This window comes from Sander vitreus, chromosome 4 (genome assembly GCF_031162955.1).
Source record: "Sander vitreus isolate 19-12246 chromosome 4, sanVit1, whole genome shotgun sequence".
Lineage (NCBI taxonomy): Eukaryota > Metazoa > Chordata > Actinopteri > Perciformes > Percidae > Sander > Sander vitreus.
The window spans coordinates 34287708-34314147 of NC_135858.1; the positions used below are offsets into that span (position 1 = coordinate 34287708).

The following is a 26440-nucleotide window of genomic DNA, read 5'->3' on the forward strand; positions in this document are numbered from 1 at the left end:
ATGAGACAAATGGAGAGTTTACGATAAACAACTGCTGTGAGGGTGAAAATTTGATCATCACAGATAAATATATAGACACTGTATTTTGTGAAAACATGTGAAAACATCTAGTGCTAAAATGATTAGTTGATTAATTGATCTATCTTTAAATAGTGTGGGTTGTTTATCCAGCCAAAACATTCATTGCTTCCAGTTTTTTCTAATGTGAAGATTTGCTGCTTTTTTCTGTTTGATATCACTGTAAATTCACTCCTTTGAGTTTTGGGTGAGTTGGTTGGTCAAAACAAGACATTTGAAGGAGTCACTTGAGCTCTGAGTGGTCGTGATGGGCATTTGGTAATGCTAATTTCGAAGAATGTTTGCTCAAATGAACTTTTAATTTGATATTAATTGTAGGGGAAATATAAGTTTCCTTGAAAGAAAAGTTCCATCAAACCCAAGTACATCATTTATTTGTTGTTGTAAACTTTAATTTCAATCTATCAATCAAATCTAATTTGTTGAGTTATTTTTGTATGTTCAGGTAACCTGCTCCAGAAAGGTCTGTTGTCCTGTTGTAATAGATGTAAGAAAAGTAAAACTTTTACTTATTTTTTTATGAAGCATAAATGTTTGTCATGTAAAGTACTGACACATGAGTTTTTGCAGATATGCATTTAGCAGTTAAATAAATACACTACATACTTGTTGTTCATGAGAACGTTTGGACAGTGATGGTGTCCAGAAAGGTCTGCTGTCCTGTATAGTTGTTGTAATGTCAGGACCGGTGACCAGAACTCAGATGCAGACCAGAGGTAGTTGCAATAAAAGGTGATTTTATTGAACAGAAAAGGCAGAATGTGGTCCGGAAGGCAGGTGGTAGGATGAGTAAGAGAGAGGGAATGGGGTCCGGGCTCCAGAAGTCTGGGTCTAGCGGTGCAGGTAGGTTGGTCAGGTTTCCGGCACAGGGCGAGGTGGTTGGCTGAGGTGAGACAGGACAAAGACAGGTTAGCAAAAGGTAATTCTCAAAAGTGAGGGTTACTAGGTTTGCTGGCGTGTTATCATATTGGTTGACTCAACGATCCGGCGGAGACTGGAAGGTTGGCCTGGCTTATATGGGGAGTTGATAGATGTTCAGGAACAGGAGTGCTGAGTGGTATGATGAGCCTCGGGTGTGACAGTGGAAGCTCCCATGACCACGCCCACCTGTGACTTCTAGAGCATGAGGGAGAGGCAAAACACAGAGGGAGGCCAAACCACAACACACCAAAAGGAAAAAACACAAAATGTACATTCACACACACACACTATAAGGGAAGGCCAGGGTCACGGTCAGCAGACCGTGACATGTAATAGATGTATGAAAAGTAAAACTTTTACTTACTTGTTATTAAGCATAAATGTTTGTTAGGTTATATGTATTTTATGCCTTTTCAGGGAAGCTATTATTACTGTACAATACTGCAGAATATCGCATTTCACACGTTCACTTGTTTCACATTTTGGCAAATGGCAAATACCAATGGCTGTTTTTGTTGAAGCCTCACATGGTAAACATACTCAAAATGTCAAAGATACTGTTAAATTAAAATTACAAATTCTTCATTCATGTCATACGCTTCATTTCTTTGCTGTGCTTGTGTCCATATTTCCCTGTTCATAACTGATGTGAGGGCAAAGCAAAATATCCTACATTAACAAGGGCATGGAACTTATTATTGGATATTTGGGGGGGTTGTAATCCAGAAACCAGAGCACGTTTTCCTCCCATCCCGGAATGCTATGTGGATATTAGGGTTGGGCGGTAATACGGTATACCGCAGGGTCTTAAAAATAGCAACGGTATCAGTTTCAATACCGTCATTAAAAAAAATGCAATGCACTTATATAGGAGACAAGGATTAAATATCAAATATAATTTATTTAACGTGCAGCCGCCCAGAACCGCCGCTGACGTGCAGCTGCCCACAACCACCGCTGACGGCCAGCCGTCCAGAGTCTCGGCTGAAAATTTGCCAAATCTTCTCTGCCAATGCCAAACAGCTTATTCTGCCATTGACTCGTTTGGTATTTGGTGGATTGGATTATTGAAGTTTGAAGAAACAAGACATATTGGCAATTGAACAATTTATTAATTTCACAAACAGGAACTAGCAGTCCTGACCTCAACCCCATTGAACACTTGTGGGATCAGCTTGGGCGTGCTGTTCATGCCAGAGAACACAACCACACACAACCACGTTGGCTGACTTGCGACAAATGCTGGTTGAAGATCCCACAGCAGTGTGTGACCAAGCTGGTGACCAGCATGAGGAGGAGGTACCAGGCTGTTGTGGCTGTGTATGGTTCTTCCACACACTACTGAGGCTCCGGTTTGTGAAATTAATAAATTGTTCAATTGCCAATATGTCTTGTTTCTTCAAACTTCAATAATCCAATCCACCAAATACCAAACGAGTCAATGGCATAATAAGCTGTTTGGCATTGGCAGAGAAGATTTGGCAAATTTTTCATGGGCGCAACCCATATACTCAGTGCTGCGGTTCATCCCACAAATGTATGTTCCTTACAAATGGTGCTCTATTTGAAAGGGAACTGAACAGGCTTTCCAACAATATAAGATGTATTGACAAAAAGCATTGTTACCACAGAGAAATAATCTACCAAACACAAATTTCCTTAGTTTTTGTGCTACGTTTTTATGGTTGTAGAGAATAAAGTTTATATCTTCCTCTGATGTGGAGTGGAATTATTATCCATCCATCCATCTTCGTTCGCTTATCCGGTATCGGGTCGCGGGGGTAGCAGCTCCAGCAGGGGACCCCAAACTTTCCTTTCCCGAGCCACATTAACCAGCTCCGACTGGGGGATCCCGAGGCGTTCCCAGGCCAGGTTGGAGATATAATCCCTCCACCTAGTCTTGGGTCTTCCCCGAGGCCTCCTCCCAGCTGGACGTGTCTGGAACACCTCCCTAGGGAGGCGCCCAGGGGGCATCCTTACCAGATGCCCGAACCACCTCAACTGGCTCCTTTCGACGCAAAGGAGCAGCGGCTCTACTCCGAGCTCCTCGCAGATAACTGAGCTTCTCACCCTATCTCTAAGGGAGACGCCAGCCACCCTCCTGAGGAAACCCATTTCGGCCGCTTGTACCCTGGATCTTGTTCTTTCGGTCATGACCCAGCCTTCATGACCATAGGTGAGGGTAGGAACAAAAACTGACCGGTAGATTGAGAGCTTTGCCTTCTGGCTCAGCTCTCGTTTCGTCACAACGGTGCGATAAATTGAATGTAATACCGCACCCGCTGCGCCGATTCTCCGACTAATCTCCCGCTCCATTGTCCCGTCACTCGCGAACAAGACCCCAAGGTACTTGAACTCCTTCACTTGGGGTAAGGACTCATTCCCTACCTGGAGAAGGCATGCCATCGTTTTCCTGCTGAGAACCATGGCCTCCGGTTTAGAGGTGCTGATCCTCATCCCAGCCGCTTCACACTCGGCTGCGAACCGATCCAGTGAGTGCTGAAGGTCACAGGCCGATGATGCTATCAGGACCACATCATCTGCAAAAAGCAGCGACGAGATCCCCAGCCCACCGAACTGCAACCCCTCTCCACCCCGACTACGCCTCGATATCCTGTCCATAAATACTACAAACAGGATTGGTGACAAAGCGCAGCCCTGGCGGAGGCCAACTCTCACCTGAAACGAGTCCGACTTACTGCCGAGAACCCAAACACAGCTCTCGCTTTGGTCGTACAGAGATTGGATGGCCCTGAGAAGGGACCCCCTCACCCCGTACTCCCGCAGCACCTCCCACAGTATCTCCCAGGGCACCCGGTCATACGCCTTCTCCCGATCCACAAAACACATGTAGACTGGTTGGGCATACTCCCAGGCTCCCTCCAGGATCCTTGCGAGAGTAAAGATCTGGTCCGTTGTTCCACGACCAGGACGGAATCCGCATTGTTCCTCTTCAACCTGAGGTTCGACTATCGACCGAACCCTTCTTTCCAGCACCTTGGAGTAGACTTTACCGGGGAGGCTGGGAAAAGTGATACCCCTGTAATTGGCACACACCCTCTGGTCCCCCTTTTTAGAAAAGGGAACCACCACCCCGGTCTGCCACTCCTTAGGCACCGTCCCAGACTTCCACGCAATGTTGAAGAGGCGTGTCAACCAAGACAACCCCTCCACACCCAGAGCTTTAAGCATTTCTGGACGGATCTCATCAATTCCTGGGGCTTTGCCACTGTGGAGTTGTTTAACTACCTCAGCAACTTCCACCAGGGAAATTGACAACAATCCCCCATCATCCTCCAGCTCTGCCTCTACCATAGGGGGCGTATTAGTCGGATTTAGGAGTTCCGCAAAGTGCTCCTTCCACCGCCCTATTACCTCCTCAGTTGAGGTCAACAGCGTCCCATCCTTACTGTACACAGCTTGGATGGTTTCCGCTCCCTCCTAAGGTGGCGAATGGTTTTCCAGAAGCACCTTGGTGCCGACCGAAAGTCCTTCTCCATGTCTTCTCCAAACTTCTCCCACACCCGCTGGTTTGCCTCTTTCACGGCAGAAGCTGCAGCCCTTCGGGCCCTTTGGTACCTTGCAAGTGCCTCCAGAGTCCACTGGGATAACATATCCCGGAAAGACTCCTTCAGTCGGACGGCTTCCCTGACCACCGGTGTCCACCACGGTGTTCGTGGGTTACTGCTCCTTGAGGCACCTAAGACCCGAAGACCACAGCTCCTCACCGCAGCTTGGAAACTTTGAACATTGTCCACTCGGGTTCAATGCCCCCAGCCTCCACAGGGATGCACGAAAAGCTCCGCCGGAGGTGTGAGTTGAAAGTCTGTCGGACAGGGGCCTCCTCCAGACGTTCCCAATTTACCCGCACTACCCGTTTGGGCTTACCAGGTCTGTCCAGAGTCTTCCCCCACCCCCTGACCCAACTCACCACCAGATGGTGATCGGTTGACAGCTCCGCCCCTCTCTTCACCCCGAGTGTCCAAAACATACGGCCTCAGATCAGATGAAACGATTATAAAATCGATCATTGACCTTTGGCCTAGGGTGAGCATCCCTATGTTCGAACATGGTGTTCGTTATAGACAATCCATAGCACAGAAGTCCAACAACAAACAACCACTCTGGTTTAGATCAGGAAGGCCGTTCTTCCCAATCACGCCTCTCCATGTGTCTCCATCATTGCCCCCAAGTCCTCAAGTCCCCCAGCACTATTATGGAGTCCCCCACTGGAGCCCCATCCAGGACTCCACTCAAGGTCTCCAAGAAGGTAGAATACTCCGAACTCTTGTTTGGTGCATATGCACAAACAACAGTCAGAGTTCCCCCCCCCACAACCCTCAGGCGTAGGGAGGCGACTCTATCGTCTACCGGGTTAAACTCCAACGTAGCGGCGCTCAGCCGGGGGCTTGTGAGTATCCCCACACCCGCCCGGCGCCTTACACCCTGGGCAACTTCGGAGAAGAAAAGAGTCCAACCCCTATCCAGGAGTATGGTTCCAGAACCGAGACATGCGTAGAGATCTAACCGGTAGCGCTCCACCTCCCGCACAAGTTCCAGCTCCTTCCCCCACAGAGAGGTGACATTCCACGTCCCCAGAGCCAGCGTCGGCTGCCCGGGTCTGGTCCATCGAGGCCCCTGACCTTCACTGCCACCTGTGTAACAGCACACCCGACCCCAGCGGTTCCTCCCACAGGTGGTGGGCCCACGGGATGGAGAGATGTATGCCATGTAGCTTATAGCAGAGTAGAGAATTAAGATTCATAATAATTATAGCAGTTGGTATGATGAACGGTGGCAATTATAGTAACAACAAAGATAATGGAACTATGACTAGAAATGATAGTTGTAGCAGTTCAGGGCGTAGCAGGGTGTTGCGGGGCATAGTAGGGCATAGCAGTGTGTTTACATATGGGGGTTCCAATGTACCGTCTTCCCCTGCCTCCCTGCCAATATCTCTCGCTACCCCTTTGCCACCCCATGTAATATTTTCTAGATCCGCCACTGGGAAAAGGGGACTGAGTACCCAGGGCCCTCATGTGAGGAGGGCCCAAAAATATGCTAGAATGAATAGCTGTGGATGCAGGGAGGGGCCCATAGAAAATGCCTTTCTACAGGGGCCAGAATTTTGTGCTATGCCCCTGATGGCTCGCATCACGTGTTTAAATTTAATGCGACGTTTTTATTTTTACAGGTTATGAAACTGTCTCAATTTAATACTGATAGATGCCCACCGCGCAAACCAACAGCAGTCGGAGCTCCGGCGGACGGAGTGCACTGCGTCCCTCAGCAGTGGTTGCTCGCTGCAACGTCGGTCCCCAGAGCAGCATGGTCACCAGAAGAGTCCGGTACAGTCTGACTCTGCAAACACTCGCATCTGCTCGCGATATTCCTCTGACGCCGGCTAAAACCTCTTTAAGGGGCGCCAAAACTTTCTCTATGCAGTACAAACCCTTAATAAATACCGGGAATAACTTCATCATACTAACCATTAAAGTCTGGATCGACTCCAGCTGTCTTCTCTGCTGGGAAAAAGAAAGATGTCGGAAAAAGCAACTTCTTTTTCTGTGTGTTAATTAGCAGAAAGCATAAGGTGAGGGACCGGATGTCAGGCAATTATCCTGGAAATGGACTTCCTTTGACCCAGACTAGTGAAATGGTTAAACACGTGGGAAGGTACCAGCAGCAGCCGTAATATAGTCTTCTTTGTCAATTTATCTTAGGCTCACCCATCCTGTGTAATCGACATACATACATACATACATACATACATACATACATACATAAGCCCCTTCTTAAATTCCTCCAGCTGGGGAACAAAGTGACTCACCCAGGGTCTCTCCAACAACCAATGCCGCTGTATGACAAATGATATGATAAAAAAAGACTCCACAATCTGTCCGAACTCCAACACCTTGTCATTGAACAAGCGCCTTTCTGCTGGGTCCATGATGAGGTCAGATCATTCTGTTATGTGGAGCAGGGAATAGTGGACCCAAATGCAGAGATCAGGCATGCAGGCAGGAGAAAGTTTGAGTTGAGTATTTATTTTACCATAAAACAAGAATCTCGAAAACCAAGGGAGTCCCCAGAGCTGCAGCAGGCAACAAACTAATTCCAGAATGTAGACGAACAGAACAGGGAATCCCAAAAAACGAAGGAAATACAGAAACCAGGGAATTACAGGAAGCACAGAAACTGACTACAACTGACAAGAGGAGACACAACCAGAACAAACACAAAATGATCTGACACAAGACAAAGGGAGCACAGAGGCTAAATACAAGAGGTAACGAGCAAACAAGGAACAGGTGATACAGCAGGTGAAACACATCAGGGCAGGGCAGGACAATCCGACAGGCAGGAAAACACAGGAAGTTAAACTACACAGGACAAGACAGAAAACCTGACTACCAAAAAAAGAAAAGAACCATAACACTCAAGGAAATACAAGAAACAGAAACACACGATCACATCAATCAATATACAAAACAGGAACATACAGAAATATACAAAACAGGAAACATGCAGAAATATACAAAAACAGGCAACAGAAATATAAACAACCCCAACAGAAATATCCATAACCTCAATAGAAATATGCATAACCGTAACAGTTTTCTTTCTTTTTATTGTTGTTTTACTTTTTGTATCTCCCCTGGCGTACTTGACCTGTTTGTATTGTATACACTTGTGGCTGTATACTTATGTGCTTAATAAAAAAAAAATAAAAAAAAATAAAAAGGATTAGCCAATCAGCCCGTTAGGAGTGGCTCCATCTCTGTTATAAGAGACGTTGTGATGCTTGATCTTTAGGAGACATCGACAGCGATGGAGCTTCTTCCTCTTCTGTGTCTCTGCCTCCTGACTCGCTCTGGAATCACGTCTGCTCAACAAAACAGTATGAAAACTGATCATTACACTGAGTAATGTATTTGCAAATGTAATTGTTTATTTCATCTAAATGTCTGAAGCACCTGTAAACATGCAGAGGTCTTGAAACAGAATTTTAATCATGTTTTTCTTTGCACTTTTCAAATGGAAATAAAAAAAACACAGACATATCTGTAGAAAACAATTCATATAAAATCCATTTTTGAGTCTTTTGGCTTCTGGATTCTCTCTGTAGTAAGCTGAGACATGTGGCTATGACCTTGTGTTGTCTGTATCTCACTAGATGTGTTTACAGCAGTGTATTCTAATAATTTTACAGATGTATGACTTGGATGGAAATAACAAAACCTTCATTCTAGCCTCTGTAACTCTGTGTCACTAAGGCCTAGAATCACCCTGACACTTTTAACAAAAACTTGATTGTTTCCTTTCCAATGATACCAGGAACACCCCAGAGTGTCAGAGTATATGGGAGCTGTACCACTTTTAATTTGGGTATGACGTTTAGACCAAAAAGCATGGACTTCAAGCGTTTCTTCAGCCACTTCTGTCTACAACAGTCGAGAACCCTTTTGCAATTATGTAAGCACATAATGTAATCTGAAAACTGCTGCGCTGATTAAAAAAAACAATGCAACTGATCTCAGCTGGTATTCTGTCTGGAATGGAGTGGAATGGAAATGTCTAAGTGACCCCAAACTTTTGACCGGTAGTGTATGTTGTCTTATCTCTGGTCAGGCAGAGCATCTCTCTGCCCTCAGGAGCATTCTGTGCTTTTCACAAGGTTAGTCATATTCTCCCATGATTATCTCGTGAGAAAGCCAGCAGTATTTTGGCTTTATACTATGTAAACAGTTTAAAATTAAACAAGAAAAAGAAGAGTATCATAGTTTTTCTAACATTTCCCTCCTGTTTAAACTTTTGCATCTTCAATAAGCGTAATATAAGTGTGTGTGTATGTATGTATGTATGTATGTATGTATGTATGTATGTATATATATATATATAAATAAAAATGAGTATATGAATGTGTGAGTATATGTATAAAATTATGTATAACATTGTATAATCCTGCAATTTCTCAGTACATTACTCTTCTTGTGATTTTCATAATGTACATCATTAAGCATTCACATCAACATTAAACTTTTTCAATTAGATGTTGGTCTCATCATTGTCATGGTCTCCGTGTTGCAGTTGGTACATGGCTTTTGTCATCATGGTTTCAAACCATCTTTGCACTAAACCTCGGGGACAAGGTACAATACAGCACCCACAGGCCACCAGGAGAGATGCAGCGACTGTTAAAGAAACTAGAAAAGAACAAATTAAGGTGCGCCACTTTCCAAACCAGGCTTCTAGGAAGTCTTTGAATGGGATGGTGCCTAACTGTGGCCTCCCAGTGGAGCATGCTATGCAATTGTTAAAATTAGCTTGTTGTGCAGTGCATGTCATCCATTCTAACCAGTAATAAACTGATTTCCGTTCAGTTGTTTGGGAATCTGTAAGACATGAACAGACGAATGATACTACAAAATACACTGCAAACAATTTCTGTTGTTCAGGGTCAAATTAACCAATGAAAAAACGTTTCATTTGACCAAAATATATCCGTGATTGCGAGCTTTGTGCATTCACAGGCTTCATCCAAAAATAGTTTACTGATGTTTATGTCAGGCTATTTCCACTGACAGACTAAAACATTAATACAATCGTAATATGCAAAAAAATAAATAAAATTTAAGAAGACCAATTACATGACAAAAAGTTGTAATTCCCCTTATTCCCCGTGCCTCCATCTTGAAAACCAAAACGAGGCTAGGGGGTACACTCTAAACCGGAAGTTCAGTGACACAGCGCAGCGGGCGTCTGTCATCATGGCGATACCTGTGTGGACTACAAACCTTTCATCTCTTCCAGAATTAACAGTGGACTATGTTGAAAAATGGGCAAATAACGACTGCAAGATTCCCCGGGCTGTTTTGCTGAAAGGTTACAGCAACTGGATCGAGGGATATGTGCACGACGTGGAAGGTAATACACGGACGATGACGGCTTTTTTTCTGAAATCAACATTAGCCAACGTTACTTTTAACGTTAGCTTGTTAGCTAGCTAATACAACAGGACGCGATGACATTACAAGCTGATGCTAAGCATTGTTAAGATATATTAACCACACCAGACTGACTGTTATTTTGAATGTTAACAATACATTATTTTACCGACAGTCAAGAGGAGCGAGACAGTCAGTGTGAGAGCCAAGTCTTTTCGCTCAATGCGAAAAAACGAGGCACCTTACAACATTCAGGTATCATGACTGTGGATAAACTGCTCAGTTTGCGGAGTGGTGCCACTGCTAGAACAAAGACGCTTGCTAAACGTTCAAATGTTCATTTTGATCGTTCATATCAACAGTTCATCTTTCCCTGCTAGACTAAAAATAACATGTTATGTGCAGTTGATGTGATCTTTAGCTAAAAGTGTATTGGAACCATCAGTCAAAATAGCTTGTTTCCAGTGTGTCACTACAAAGCAAGGCAGGGTGCTACCTTTGGTTATTAAAATTAATAAATATTAAGTATAAGTAAGTTTGTTTACAGGCATGGGTAGCAGTTTACACAGCAATAGGGTTGGGGAAGGTACTCTTCAGGTCTCACAGGTAACACAGATGCTAAAAACGAATCAGTAATGTCGTCCACAGGGATGCACAAACCCAGTAACATCATTTGATTACTTTGAAACTTTTATGCATCTCTGCCTCAAAAATATCTTATTTTAATAAACAGCCGGTGTCAAACAGCTTGTCAAATTACTGTTATTCCCCAACCCTGGGTTTTAGTACAACGAGTGTCCAATATATTAGGTACCCTGCAAGCTGTATTAATCAGTATCATGTCTGATGTCTAGAACAAACCTAGCAACTTAAACATTGACTTTTGTTTTCATTGCTGGAACATGAAAACGCCAGTAGTACCTAATTAACTGCACACAGTGTACATCACCATGCTCTGTAATTTCATGTTAGGTATTTATATCACCACCTACTTTGCTAGGCCAGTTACATATTCTTTTAAATCCTTAGAGTTACCATGACTGTTTGGGTCTGGACCAGACGTTTAGAAAAATATGTTGGTATACCTATCTAAATGTGAATGTGTTCTTAAACTTGTTTGATTATTCTTAAAAGGTGGAGCTGTCCTTCGAGGAGCCATTCATTGGCAAGACAACCTGCAACTGTAAAGCTGGCTTGGGACAGTGCAATCACTTAATAGGACTGCTCTACACGTTGGCCCACTATATAAAAATGGGGTATGCATCTGTCCCCCCAACTGCAAGCAAAACATCTCTACCTCAAGCCTGGCATGTTCCATCAAGGACATTAGGTCTCAGCCCAAGAGCAGTTAGCACTGTGACAGTATCCAAAGTTAAACCACCATTGGCTAATGCACCACCAAAGAAAAAACAGCGCTCTACTGAGGGGATTGTCTCTAATTTGTATTGTCCTGTGCCACTTCCATTACCAAGTGCTGAATTTGCAGAGACTCTTCGTAGCAATCTGGCTTCAATCGGCAGTAAGAGCCAGATGTTAAAGTTACTGGAAGCAAACTGTAAGCAGCCTGCTGATCTGGTCTCCACAGAATTTGGGGACCTTCCCCGGGGTTCTGTATTAACTTACCAAACTCAACGTCCACTGTCCATTTTCAGTGAAAATGACCCTGAACTTCCTCTACCTCCACAGCCATGCTCATTTAGCACTGCTCTAGATGATACTGAAACATTCTTCTATGGTGGCCTGGCTGTCACACTGTCTGATGCAAAGCATCTAGAGATGGAAACCAGAGGACAAAGCAGTAGTACGACCTGGCATCAAGTACGAGCCAAACGCCTGACATCATCATTCAAAAGAATCTGCTCCAGAGATTATATATATATATATATATATATATACATACATACACACACACACACACACACACACACACACACACACACACACACACACACACACACACACACACACACACCAGTACCCCACCTCCACCTTGCTGGCATCTGACTCAAAGTGGAGCTCTGTGCCCATTATTGATCCAGCCACAGGCGCATCCATCTGGTCCGTCAAGAGTCACTCTCATTTCATCTGTCCATAAAACCTTTGAAAAATCTGTCTTCAGATATTTTTTGGCACAGTCTTGACGTTTCAACTTATGAGTCTTGTTAAGTGGTGGTCGTGTTTCAGCCTTTCTTACCTGGGCCATGTCTCTGAGCACTGAACATCTTGTACTTCTGGACACTCCAGGTGGGTTGCATTTCTGGAATATGGGGGCACTGGAGGTTAATGGGTTCCTGGTAACTTCACGTTTAAATCTTCTCAAGTCTCTAGCAGTTAATCTGCGTCTTTTTTTCTCCACACGTTTCTTGCGACCCTGTTGACTATTTGCAACAAAACGTTTGATTGTTCGGTTATCCCGCCTCAATATCTTTGCTACTTCAAGAGTGCCTCATCCCTCTGAAAGGCATTTTACAGTTTTGGACTTTTCAGAGTCTGTTAAATCTCTTTTTTTGCCCATTTTGTCTGAGGTAAAGAAGCTGCCTAACAATTATGCACACCTTGATAAAGGGTGTTGATCACTTAGGCCACACCCTCCCTCATTACACAAATACACATCACCTGATAATGCTTAAATCAAATTAGCATTCAAGTTTATATAGCTTGGAATTGGAAAATATGCATGAAAAGGACTATAAGGTCAAAATACTCACTTGCCTAATAATTTTGCACACAGTATATATATATATATATATATATATATATATATTTATGAATGTTTATTTTTTTACATGATGTCTTTATCTGCTGTTGAGCATGTTGTCCTCTGGCTTTCAGCTGGGAGCAGTTTAACAAGAAATCTGATGTCACATGCCTTCAAAATAACAAAATGTTTAAATTCCAGTCACTTGTGTCTAGACACAAAGGTTTTCCTAATTAGTCTTATTTATATTATCTTATATATGACAAAATAAATGACTTGAAATGCTTTAATGATGAATCACTGAACATTGGCCTAACTTGTGTCTAGAGAGAGCTGAATAAATGTGATCATTTGAGACCTGAACATGAGCTCCATCATGTCACATCTGAGGCACTTTAAAATCTGATCCCCCAAAAATATTTAACATAACAAAACACCTGCAAATGTGCCAAACAGTTGGCTGTCAGGAAACCAAAGTTTAACGGGAACATGTGTGTTTGCTGAGCCAGTTTAAAAGGTGGAACACAATGCAGATTACAGTTGGTTTTAGGACAGCAGAGAGTGCCACGTTGTTGAAAATGGAAGCTAAAATAAACTCCTCACTTCTGAAGACAACTTGGACATAACAGAGTTGAAGTAGCAGCTTATGGAACCTTCCTCACCTCTTCTAATGATGCATTCACAATCTTTCTTAAACTGCCAAGATGGACGAGTGCAAGTCTTATGTTTGACTAGTAATGTTCCACCTTTCATGCTGTGTTGAGGAATTATATGTACAAATTTGAACTGATTACATTTATTTTATAATGGCTTTAACTGACCCAACATAAAGTGACAACTTCAGTTACAGTTCTTATATTTAGAAAAATTGGAACAAAATATCTGTATGTGTTCAACTTAAAAATATAGAATTTTTTTTGGATTGCTTTTTTACATATTTAATACTGAAATGGACCTGTGTGTCTGAAATAAAGTTGAATTGAAGTGATTGCAGGATGTAAAGGGTTCTGACTCCGGTAGACCACCATGTCCAACCTCTACATGCAAAGCTATCCAAAGAGAGGAGGCTCGTAGAGTGAAACATGGTTTATTCAAAGGATATGATAAAAGAGAGATACATAAAGTAACCATATAAAAAGCTGGATTATCAAAAAAACTGACCTTGTGCTGAAATTCACTTTCCTGTAACCAAAATATAGTCTACATCTGTGGTCAGAAACAAACTGTTGCTCCACATCATCCTGCTCCGTTGAACTAACTCCATTTAAAGAAACCAACTCATAATTCAAATCCAAAAGCAGGAAAGACTAGTGGAGCGTGAGAGCAAAACACACAGCAAAGCACATTCTCCAACATGACCAATGACCTGAACTCTACTGTATATTACATATGTAGTGATGGAAACAGGCAAGTGTCCAGAACAACGAGAGGCCGATTACAAGATATACATTTAGTTTATTCACAAAATCTGCATGAGATAAAAACAGTAAAAGGAAAAGGTAAAAGTAATCATTTAAAGGTAATTAATATGCTTTAGGACCCCAAAACACACAACAAAAGCGCAATGCTCCAAAAGAACAAAATGCCACTGCACACTTTAAAACCCACACATTAAGTGTTCAGACATGCAGGGAATAATAGAAGACTTAACACCTTAATCCACTCTAGCAGGCAATAAGGGGTCTCTAAAGCTATATCTGAGCCTATAACCAAGTCAGGCCCGTAGACAGAGGGGGTTTGGTGGTTCAAAATCATATCAATCACACAATCATTCATCACAACTCCGCTCCAAGTTTGAACTCATCTAAACAGCTGGAGTTGTTTTACAGCAACCTTTCTCCCGTCCCTGCAGTATTCTGTGCACTATGAAAACAAATGCACTTCCTAGTTGAGCAACTTTTCCTACACACTCTCACGTTACATGCTGTAGATCTTTGTAAATGAACACAGCACCTACCGAGAGGCAAAATGTTTGGCCTTCAGCATGTACACCCCGATGCCCTACCTGATACTGCAGACTGATAATAGAGAGAGAGAGAGAGAGAGAGAGAGAGAGAGAGAGAGAGAGAGAGAGAGAGAGAGAGAATGCAAAACATGGCTCTTACATGCATTGATCAGAGGTCAGCTAAAGAGGAAAAACATCTTTTCATTTAAATCTTTAACTTCTAACAACTAACCCCTGATAGACAACAACCAGCGTCTGCAGCAGTGTAGCTTGAAGCTGAAGTTCTCAAACTGGGGTCCAGGGACTCCAAAGGGTCCTTAAGGGAGGGTCTCCTACAAAATAAAAGCTCATCTCACTGCAACACATTAACAACTCTGCACTGTTTACATCTTTTTAATATTAAGTCACTAAAAATAAAGTACAGTAGATACAATTCTAAAGCAACTTTGGTCATTGCTCTATATTCATCCAGGTTTTGGACTTTGGACTGGGCTTAGACTTTTTAAACTCTTCATCCAACACAACACACTCACTTCTCCACTGTTTATCTGCATGCCAACACACACATGTTCTCCAAAACCTGGAGGAATAAATATAGAGCAGCAGATGTTTCAGGTCGGGGCTGCTGTTTTAGAAACTGACCCAAGAAAGTCAAATCACTTTTATTCCTTTCACGCAAGTTTCAGCTAAAAAAAAACTGTCAAGCTTCAAAGAATAATGTCAATATTGACTTTTAATTCAAGATTTTCAATAGTAGCCACACCAGCCCACATTATCACGCCCATGCAGCCCCACCCACAGACATGTGCATTCACTAACTACATTTGTGTACAGATGGTGAAATAATATAGGCAGTACCTTATGTAACAGATTTTTAAACATTTAATGTTAGTAACTGGCAAACAATGCTTACTACTTTTTAAAGAGCACACGTTTATAACATATTTACACATACTGCCTGTTTATGCCGTTTGTTTCCGTTTCTTTGTTGTCACTGTCTGTCTGTTTGATTGTCCTTGTTTCTCTCCGTTGACACTGTACATTTTGTCTGTCTGGTTCTATATCTTTTCATCTATTTTCAACTCTCTAATTCTGCAATTGAAATATGTTTTCATGGCTGTTATTATACTTCAGGGTTTTTCCTTGCTCAGAATTGGCCTTTTGGAAATTTTGAGGGTAAAAGACTTCCTGCATTCTGATACATTTTTAGGCACCAATTTACAGTAAAAACGTCTATATTTACAGCAAGGAAATCACAAAATTCTGGTGGCAGGTAACAATTCAAAATACAAAATATAATGGAATATTATTATATTCAGTATTCCAGTAAGGGGGCTTCTACATCCGGGACATAGGCCGGATACGACAACACTTGACCCCAAGGTCCAATTGTTTAATAAGCACGAACAGGGCTTTAGGGTCACTTTTTTCCCCCAAGGAGCACGTTTTGCTCCCAAGTTGAAAAATGTAGGATTGACTTACAGAGGCTACTGCTTTTACTGCTAAATTGTACAATAATACAATCGTGTTATGGATACAAAACATTGTGAAGTGTAATGTTTTCTACATTCTATTGATCAAAAATTGTCAGTGATGTTGAATATAGCCTACAGTGTAATGGACCACCACAGTTCATGCATACGTGTGAACCGCGGATTAATTGCAGTTTAACCTACATAGTGTAAAACTAAACACTATGTGAATGGTGCACAGCAGAAAGACTGAGTAGAACGACGCCGCTTGTTCAGGGTTTTCATGTGTAGCCTACTCCTATAGGCCTACACTTCGCATCAGGCGTTAAAACCAACTGTACCAAAACACAGAATTAGACTACTATTTCACGCGACGAGACATTTTTAAGCGGTAATGAAACTGTCTCAATTTAACGGTACAGATCCAACGCTTCTGTCATTCCACGCTCCACTCTATTCCTATGGGTGACGTCAAGCGACTTCAATGTGCACGCAAAGCATTTCGGGAAGGCGGCGCTGCATTTGAAAAAATGCTGCGCATCCAAAAACTGGCCGATGCCCATCTTTATGCAAATTAATTCGTTGAACGTGACGCGACTATCCAGACAAGTAGACGAAAATCTTTTAAACTGACCTTTGTCAATCTGAAATAAAGACAGACTCAGCAACTGCATGGCCTATTTCTCGCTTAAAATGTTTTCAGTAACACATTTCGGTGAACTATTTTCATAAAATACTAGATCGTATTCTCAACGAGCCGCCATGACACTCTGTTGAAATTCTCGAGAAGCCAAACCCACGTCAGGCGTTCGTCCAATCAGCTGCCGGTCAAGGGCGTGGAGCATCAACCATGGATGTATGACAAATGGATCTGTACCGCTATGCTGATGCCGTCAGCAGTCTGCGCCCGTCAGCAGTGGCTTCTTGCTGCGCAGCCGATCCCCCAGAGCAGCATGATCACCGGGAGGGCCCGGTACAGCCTGAACCCTGCAAACGGAGATCCCGTTTGAAGGTGACGTGCTTGATTTTGACTGAACGTCCAAATTTGACTAACCTCTGGATGGGGCAGTCGGCCCAACTCCGGACCAGGCCGGCCATTGCCAACTGGCCAAATGCTTAAAATTTATTATTACTATTAATAATATAATTATTATTATTATAACCACAGTGAAATCGTGCAAGCGATAAAAATCCGTCCTATGCGCTGTCGGCATGTAAAACAATTTATTTGTATATTAAAAAAAAAAAATCTGACCGGCACACATTTTAAAAAATGGTCCAGCCCCTCTGGCATTTACCAGAATCTCCAGATGGCCAATCCGCCCCTGTCAGGCAGTATGCACACTCAGATTTAATCTACTACAGACTGCTGCTATTTCATTAAGAAATGTGAAACTGACACCATCGATGAGTTCAAAGTTTTCATCATGTTTGTTCAGATGCAGCAGCTAGATAACAAGGTGGAGATGAGGCTCCAGTCCTTAAATGAGATGACATCTTTAACTGTTTCATCAAAGTACTCACCAACAACAAGTTTAATGTAGAATTCTTGAGGTGTATGAATGTATGGAAAATAACATCTGTAGATTCCACTGTCAGCCCTCCTCGTATTTCTGATGATTATGGAGGCGTTGCCTTGTTTCAGTTCATCTGGAAAATGTGAGACTCGACCTTTGAACTGCTCACTCTGACCTGGACGCTGGTCACTGTAAAGATCACCATAACAATACAGAAACACCTTCTGACCATCATCAGTTTTCTTCCAGATAAACCATGTTGACCAAATGTCCTCCTTGGTCCTGAGTGAACAGGGTAAAGTAACATCACTACCTTCTTCCACTGTGATGACTTTTGGCCCTGGAAGATAAAAACATGTATTAATCAATATGTTTACATGCAGAGTCATCAATTAATAATTATTAAGGTAGAAAAAAATTGTACGCAGAATTATTCCACTAAGGCGGTTTTACAAGCAGTTTAGTTTGTAGTCTAATTTCTCCTACATAATTATATCTGCATATTTTTTTTAAACATAACCAAAATATTTGAACTATGTTTAAGCTTGTACTGCATTATATCATTTACATACCCTTCATTACACTCAAGTAATGTACTCAAGATCATTTTATTCTTCATTACAATCATTTAAATAATAGAATAAAATGACCTTGAGTACATTATAACATCCTGTCATATGAATTGACGCAGTCCCATCTTTTCACTCTCGGCTTCACACATATGGCTGTAAAACTAGAGGCCAGAGTTCAAACAAACATTAAAAACTATGCATAAAAGTAAAGTTAACTTTTTGTTGGTTACTTTTGAAAACAAAAACAAAATGTAGATGCATCTCTCAGCAACATCAGGCAGTGTGCAGACTCAGATTTAATCTACTACAGACTGCTGATATTTCATTAAGAAATGTGAAACTGACACCATCGATGAGTTCAAAGTTTTCATCATGTTTGTTCAGATGCAGCAGCTAGATAACAAGGTGGAGACGAGGCTCCAGTCCTTAAATGAGAGGACATCTTTAACTGTTTCATCAAAGTACTCACCAACAACAAGCTTAATGTAGAACATTTCAGGTTTCTCATTTAATGGAATAATACATCTGTAGACTCCACTGTCAGCCCTCCTCGTATTTCTGATGATTATGGAGGCGTTGCCTTGTTCCAGTTCATCTGGAAAATGTGAGACTCGACCTTTGAACTGCTCACTCTGACCTGGACGCTCGTCACTGTAAAGATCACCTTTATCATACGGGAACACCTCCTGATTACCATAAGTTTTCTCCCAGACGAACTGTGTTAACCGAAGATCCTTCTTGGGCCAGAGGTAACAGGGTAAAGTAACATTACTGCCTTCTTCCACTTTGATGACTTTTAGCCCTGGAAGATAAAAACATGTATTAATCAATATGTTTACATGCAGAGTCATCAATTAATAATTATTAAGGCAGAAAAAAAATGTAAGCAGAATTATTCCACAAAGGCAGTTTTACCAGCAGTTTAGTTTGCAGTTTAATTTCTCCTGCATAATTATTTATGCATATTTTTTAATACACGACCAAAATACTTTAACTGTTTGTTTTAAGCTTGTAGTGTATTATATAATTCTCATACCTTACATTAAATATAATAAATCATTTAAAGGATAATTAATAAAGAATAAAATAATATTATCTTAAATACATTATAACATCCTATAACAGTTATATTAAAGAAAATCCAACTGACTTGATCCTACTCTGGTGTAAATACCAACAGAATGATTAATGACTGAAGATAAAACAACTGCAAAGACTTTAAATATGACGATGATGATGATAAAATGATGATGATCTAAATAATCTGTTGTGTTGCCTGCTCATCATGAATATGTTCATACAATACATGTTTTACACTTACCTCTTTTACACTTGTATGAAATACACACAGCTAGAATAACACCAGCAACAACAAGAAAAAGAACACCAATAACTACAGCAACAAGCCATCCAGTGGAGAACCCTGAAACAGAAGACAAAAAGTTAATGTAACACTCTGGCCACATTCCTACACTTATAAAATGCAATTCAATGTGGAAGTAATCCAAGTATTCAGAATACGTTACTCAGATTGAGTAACGTAACGGAATACGTTACAAATTACATTTGTGGGCATGTATTCTGGATTCTGTAATGGAAAACAAAGAAATGTGTACCTATGAAGTCCCTTGAAATGAATTGAAGTAATTATTTATTTAACTATATTGACTCATTTATATATTTTTATATATCTCATTTATTTATTTAAGGATGTATTTGCTAGGCATATTTATTCATTTATTTAATATTGAATAAAATGGCAATCCATAATAATTGAGCCGTTAAATGTAACGTTAATCTATGTTTGAGTGTCATTATTCTGTTTGTATGATACATGTGTGACTCAGCTGCAGTTTGCAACAACAATTAATAAATCACTCTCTTATTAATCTATCTAATAACAGCTTATACAGATTTCAGAGCCTCAGTATATTTTGGTAGAAACGCTGTTACATTAATGTGTTATACTCTTAACATTTGTCCTGTGTGGAAAAGAAATGTTGCTGATTCTTTGACTCCAGTCACTAAATCACCCTCATGAGGTGTTTTCATGTCGATCCTCATCCTCAGGATCAGATTGGGACAGCTGGTTATGAATCTTTTACTGCATTTATAGAGATGTTAGCTCTGATCTTAATGAGAAGTTGGTTCTGGTTTTGAAGAAGAGGAGGAGGGTGATGTTGGAGCATTGTCTTCTGTCTGAGACATGATGCTTATCAGGACGAAGAATGTTTGAATACCTGTGGACAGTTGTCGTCATAGCTGATAAGTTTTGTAAAAAGAAAATATTACACAACTGGCTAAATGTCTGACTGAGTATTTCCATTTTATGCTACTTTTTACTTCACCACAATTATCAGAGATATAATTTCTTTGATCTTACATATGTATAATATATAATACTTATTTGCTCTTCTGCTAGTTTTACTTAAAGGGATACTTTAAGAGCCATTTTCATGTATTTGTGTGTAGGACACAAAATGTCCACTAGGTATGAGGATTGTGCTTTACATCACATGTCTATTTAAGTAAGAACCTTTCAACAGGTAGCAGGTGTGCTGTTGGATGGAGGAGCACAAATAGTTTTTGACCGCACAGCACTGCAACACTCATGTTGATGTATGAAATGTTTGTATATGGAGCTTGATGGACACATATGGATTCTTGCATGTTTATTTGAAGACCATTGTGATGAGCAATAAATGTACATAAAATGTAACAAGGACTAGGAGTCATGTTATTTCTACACTATGGAGCGGTATGTACAGTGAGTCTTAGCCTTGACTGATTTGTTATCAGAGAAGAACATCAACAATACAAACATGGAAATTATTTCAGCATCACGAGCTGCAGCAAAACTTACAAGAAATAAGTTTTAATGTATCAGGTGAAATATTAAACTAAGATAGTAACACGTAAAAGTACAGAAGGTTCTGCTCTGTTTGTCTTTCTTGATGCTGTATGCAGAATATTTTAGTTTAAGAGGAACATTTATTCATGCAGTTGAGAGTGAGAGGGAAATATGCAGCTTAACAGACATAACTGGGCCATTAAGTGTAACATTATTATTGCCATAACTTTTAGCAATATTATTATTATTATTATTATTATTATTATTATATTATAATAAGATAATTTAGTAACATAACTGTACTAAACAGGTCTTATGTCGTGTTTTCTGTAGATAAGCTACTCCACAGTTACATGTAGTAGTTAGTTTGTGTTAATAGATCTCAACTGTATGTAAGAATCAGAAACCTTTTCATTCCCAAAGTATTTTGGGAATTAGAGTAGATAACATAACATACTTTGTTTTCTGCATGTTTTCATCTCAGCTGGAAAGAAGAAACTAACTGTAGAGAAAAGAGTCTCAGAATCAGAGCTGACCGTCAGTCTGTACAGTGATGAAGTAAAGTAAAACAAGTTCTGGGTATTATTTTCTCTATGGTGAAATATTGAATAACTTGTGTTTTGAGAATATACTTGTCACTTTGACGCTGCACAACACTTCTCAATGCTATCATTGCTGTCCTCAAAATCTTCCTCTGAAATATGTTTACAAACAGTAAATGTAATTCTGTAATCTCTCTCTCTCCCCCTCTTCCCAACCGGTCGAGGCAGATGGCCGCCCACCAAGAGCCTGGATCTGTTCGAGGTTGCATGCCTTTAAAAAGAAAGTTTTCCACCGTTGCACCGAATGCTTGCTCTTGAAGGGAAATGTTGGGTCTAGATCTATAAAGTGTCCTGATAACATGTTAACAGTTATGATTTGACACTATAAATAAAATAGAATTGAATGATGTAAGATTAATGATGTAAAGGCTCCTAAAAGGTGAATTCAGACTCAACACTATTTAAGCTGTGAATTTGACTGTTTTGACTTATTTTGCAGTTTGTGTTTATTCAGCACAAACAACCGATGTATCAACCATACAGTACACACATTAGTATTAGCTGGCAGGAAAGTGTGTGTGTGTGTGTGTGTGTGTGTGTGTCTGTGTCTGACACAGGGCGTGTGTGATGCGTCAGTGCAGTAGTACTGGGATAGTAGTGCCTGTAGTTTAGCAGTTTAGTAGTTATTGCATGCTGCATGCTGCTTCTGCTTGCTACATTCTGCTTACAGCTACTGCCACCGACTAGCCCTTGTGCAAGGGCAAAAAGAGGAGCCGAGTGCGTAAGTCTCTTCCTGTCGGTACATAGCCTCTCCACCGCCAAGACTACTACAGTGCCTCCTCGCGGCCACACACGGTAACTGGGCCCTAGCGGACCCAGCCTGAACTGTAGGGGATCTCGGAGCAGCAGTGGGCCCCAGAGGCGCGGTGTGCAGGCCCACTAAGCAGTGGACATGCCCTGGCACCCACCAACCACTGCCCCAACTATGGGTAAATAGTCCCACTGCCTTGTGGGGTAGCCTATAAAGGCAAAGGCTAAGGGAGCACACCCTGAAAAAAAGACGCCAGACCTCAATGGCAGAACAGGCGGAGGATGATGGCTGACTTAAGTGGAGCATTACAACGGCTGGAAAGGCGGATCAAGGCTGCAGCAGTTATGGGTCCCCAGACGTCTTGGTCTCCATGCCATTGGATCCTGACCCAGACCTGCCAAGGACATGGTGGGAGTGTGGGCTGCATACCCACACCCTCACCTTAATCCTTACCTCTGCGCAAGCTCCTTGCTCCCCCCCCCTCCTCACAAGTCCTGTGGCGATGTGGAATGGTGGTGGGCACAGGCCAAGGATATGGCTGGGAGTGTCTAACCAAACCATGCACACAGGCGGCAATGGAGTGATGGTCGCTAAGACTGCGTCTTTTCGGCAGCTTCCATTGTGACTGAGCAATGCTAGAGTGGGCACGGAGCAAAGTCATTGGCCAGCATGGTGTGGGGAAAATGGACCACAATGGGCTCAGACTCCTCTCCCTCAGCTGGTCATCACTAACACCATCTTCCAGATGAAGAACAGATTTAAGACCACCTGGCAGTATGCTGATGACTGTGCCATCTTAGCTCACAGCTCGGACTCTATGCAGCACGCCCTTAACACAATATCCAGTCTGTACCAATCCTTTGGCCTACAGGTCAACGTTCAAAAAACCGAGGTCATGTCCCATCTCACTACCCCACATCACCCAGTTTTCACATAAATGGTGTTCCACTTAAAACAGTGGACCACTTCACCTACCTCGGCTCCACTTTGTCCTCATGCTGCTCCCTTGACACAGAAATACACACCCAGATAAATAAAGCCTCATCATCTTTTGGACGCCTACGCAGCAGGGTTTTAAAAACCATAACCTGAAGATCAGCACCAAGGTGGCTGTTTACAACACGATATATCGCTCCACTCTGCTTTATGGGGCAGAGTCTTGGACCCCATACCGCCAGCACATCACCAACCTAGAGGCCTTCCATATCTGCTGCCTACAAAAGATCCTCAGCCTGTCCTGGGAAGATCGAATCCCCCATACAGATATCCTCAGCAACACCGACTCAATCTGTATGGAAGCAGCCGTGGCCAAAAAACATCTGCGCTGGATAGGGCACACCATACGCATGCCTGAACACCGCCTGCCCCGTCAAGTCCTCTACAGTCAACTAATGGGCACTAAGCGCTCCGCTGGAGGGCAAAAGCGGAGCTTTAAAGACTACACCAGGGACCTCCTAAAGCGAGCCAACATCCCCCTCACGCAGCTTGAATCTCTGGCACTCGACAGATCAGCCTGGCAGGTCACCTGTGTCACTGCAGTCTCTCAAATACACCAAATCATCCAAGACCGACGATCCGAGAGGCGCATCAAGAGACACCAGCGGGCGGCTGGTATCCCCCTGGCATCTGGTTTCCCCTGCTCCATCTGCGGACGAGTGTGCAGCTCAAGGATCGGACTCTACGCCCACAAGAAGTGGCACCAGCGGCAAGGTTGCTGAACCAACCCCCCTCCCACCCATCCCTGGAGCAAGCGTCATCATCGGACACGATGGACAGCTAAGATGGTGTGTGTGTGTGTGTGTGTGTGTGTGTGTGTGTGTGTGTGTGTGTGTGTTCTTGTTTAACTGTATTCGTGGGGACCAGTATTCTTGTGGGGTCCGGACAACTTTGTGGGGCCAAAATGCTGGACCCCACAACTTTAAAGGGGTGTTTGAGGGTTAAGACTTGGTTTTAGGATTAGGGTTAGAATTAGGTTATGGTTAGGGTGAGAGTAAAGGTTAAGGTTAGGCATTTAGTTGTGATGGTTAAGGTTAGGGTAAGGGGCTAGGGAATGCATTATGTCAATGACGGGTCCCCACAAAGATAGTGAAACGCACTGTGTGTGTGTGTGTGTGTGTGTGTGTGTGTGTGTGTGTGTGTGTGTGTGTCAGTTCAGACTGATCTCAAAATCACTATGAAACATTTGCGCAGTTTGTTCTGTTATTTCTTGTTTCTTCTTATTCTTTCTTATCTCTGGTGATTGTTGAACCAGTGCAATCATTTGAAGAAATTAAAATTTTCACTCAAATTGATTTTTTTTTTTTTTAACATAAGCAGATGTGCTTTTTATCCAAGTTAGAACTGCTTCAAACATGCATTTTTGAAATTATTCACAGATAAAATCCTACAGGATGAGGAAGAATTTTACCACTGATATGCACATCGGTCTCAGCATAAATCTGATGGCTGATTGTCTCCTGTGTGGCTACACAGCGATAGCGATCGCTCTTGGTCACATTAGCGTTGAGAGTGATATAAAAAAGGCCTCTTTTTATTGTGACCTGTGGATCCTCAGCAGGAAGTTTGTTTCCATCACTGTCCTGCCACTCTACTTCAGGTTCTGGATTGCCATGAACCTCACACTGCAGCAGCCTCCAGTCCTTTGTTTCCTTAAGTGATGTGATGGATGGTTTTGGAGCCGTACCTGTGAACACAGCATAACAGATTATTACAGGACAATTAAAGCATTCAAATATTACAGTGTGACAAAAACGAAACATAAAAACACAAGCCTTTCAGTAGGATTTAATTTCAGAGTGGGTTTTTTCATTGGGATTATGACCAATGCACAGCAAATGCTATTTCTAGTCACTGTCTTTATAAACATTGTAAAAAGGATTTTTTCAGAACCCACAGATTACGTTATTAAAACCAGGACTTACTTGAGTTACCTGGGATGTTTCCACCTCTTCGGTCTTTTAATGTTATAAAGTGCGGAGGTTGCACGTGACCCGAGATTTACATGTAAAAATTATTATTAAACATATTTTCACGTTGACTGTGGAAGTCAATACAGACATATTATACCTTGTTTGAAACCTTAGCTGTTCGCTGTTTCAATGGATTTTAGAATCTAATTACAGGATTTACGACATCACAACAGTAGCGTCTTAGTTTACAGCAGCAAACAGTTAACAGTTAAACAACTTAAATGTTAAAATGTATTTAACGGTCGAAAAAACAAACGGGGGCTCGTTTTAAAGAACAAAAGTCCACCGATTAAATTTACCTTGTTTAAGTTCAAGCAGAAGTAAAACTAACCTGAATAAAAGTCGATTATATTCGTCGTTTAGCTTTAGCGCCGCTCGACAAACTTTCAAAATAACGTGTTTTAAGTAAATTTAAAGTATTGACAAAACCTCTGACCAATGATGTTCAGTATATCTGACAACAGGAAATGCCCCGAAACAAAATAAACCAATCCGCATCTTTCCACAACCTAAAGTGACTTTTAACTCAAAGAGCCAATCATAGGAGAGCATCACTACGTGAGCTCCACGTGTGTCTTATTGACAGCTAGTTTCATCCAATGGTAAGTCAGCACCGTGAAAACACGGTGAGTTTGAAATTAAATTACCTGCTTGACCATATATGGAAGTTATTATAGCTGGACTCTCCGTGGTAGCGGGACACCAACAGAACAGAGAAACTTTATTTATACTTTTATAAAGGCGAGATTCAAGAGAATTAACATGTAAATCTTTATTTTAATCTTTGTTTAAATATTAAGAACACCTTTTTATAGTCAGATTAACAATTTAACAAATGTTTTCAGAGTCAAAAAGAGATTTATTAAATTATTATTAAAACGTTTTAGAGAGCTATAGAGTCCTCTGCTGGAGAATCTCTGTATTGCATTTTCTAAAATATCTCAGAGCCACTTCTGTCTATCAACCTAACACTTGGTACAGACATTCTAAACAAGTTAAAGGAGAGATCCTGTGAATTTCAGCCTGATGGCTGTTATTATGACTGATTTACTGTATTTAAAATATGAAATAAATAGAATAAAAATCAAGGAAGCTTCTATTTTATCTGTTAAATAT

The 26440-nt window shown here is 41.6% G+C and overlaps 1 protein-coding gene and 1 pseudogene across 2 annotated transcripts in view; both read right to left on the reverse strand.

The window, feature by feature from the left end:
- The window catches only part of LOC144516141 (butyrophilin-like protein 1), a 36881-nt gene extending 16666 nt beyond the window's left edge, over positions 1-20215 (reverse strand). Inside the window, exons 1-3 of the mRNA XM_078247339.1 lie at positions 20185-20215; positions 18789-18953; positions 17587-17919 (exon numbers count right to left, since the gene is read on the reverse strand). Coding sequence (XP_078103465.1) covers positions 17587-17919; positions 18789-18953; positions 20185-20215 — 529 coding nt within the window. The remainder of the gene's footprint in view (positions 1-17586; positions 17920-18788; positions 18954-20184) is intronic.
- A 4509-nt stretch (positions 20216-24724) lies between these two features.
- Positions 24725-26440, reverse strand: part of LOC144516142 (CD276 antigen homolog) — a 192023-nt pseudogene continuing 190307 nt past the window's right edge. The window contains exon 4 of the transcript XR_013501810.1: positions 24725-25038. The product of XR_013501810.1 is annotated as a CD276 antigen homolog (transcript). The remainder of the gene's footprint in view (positions 25039-26440) is intronic.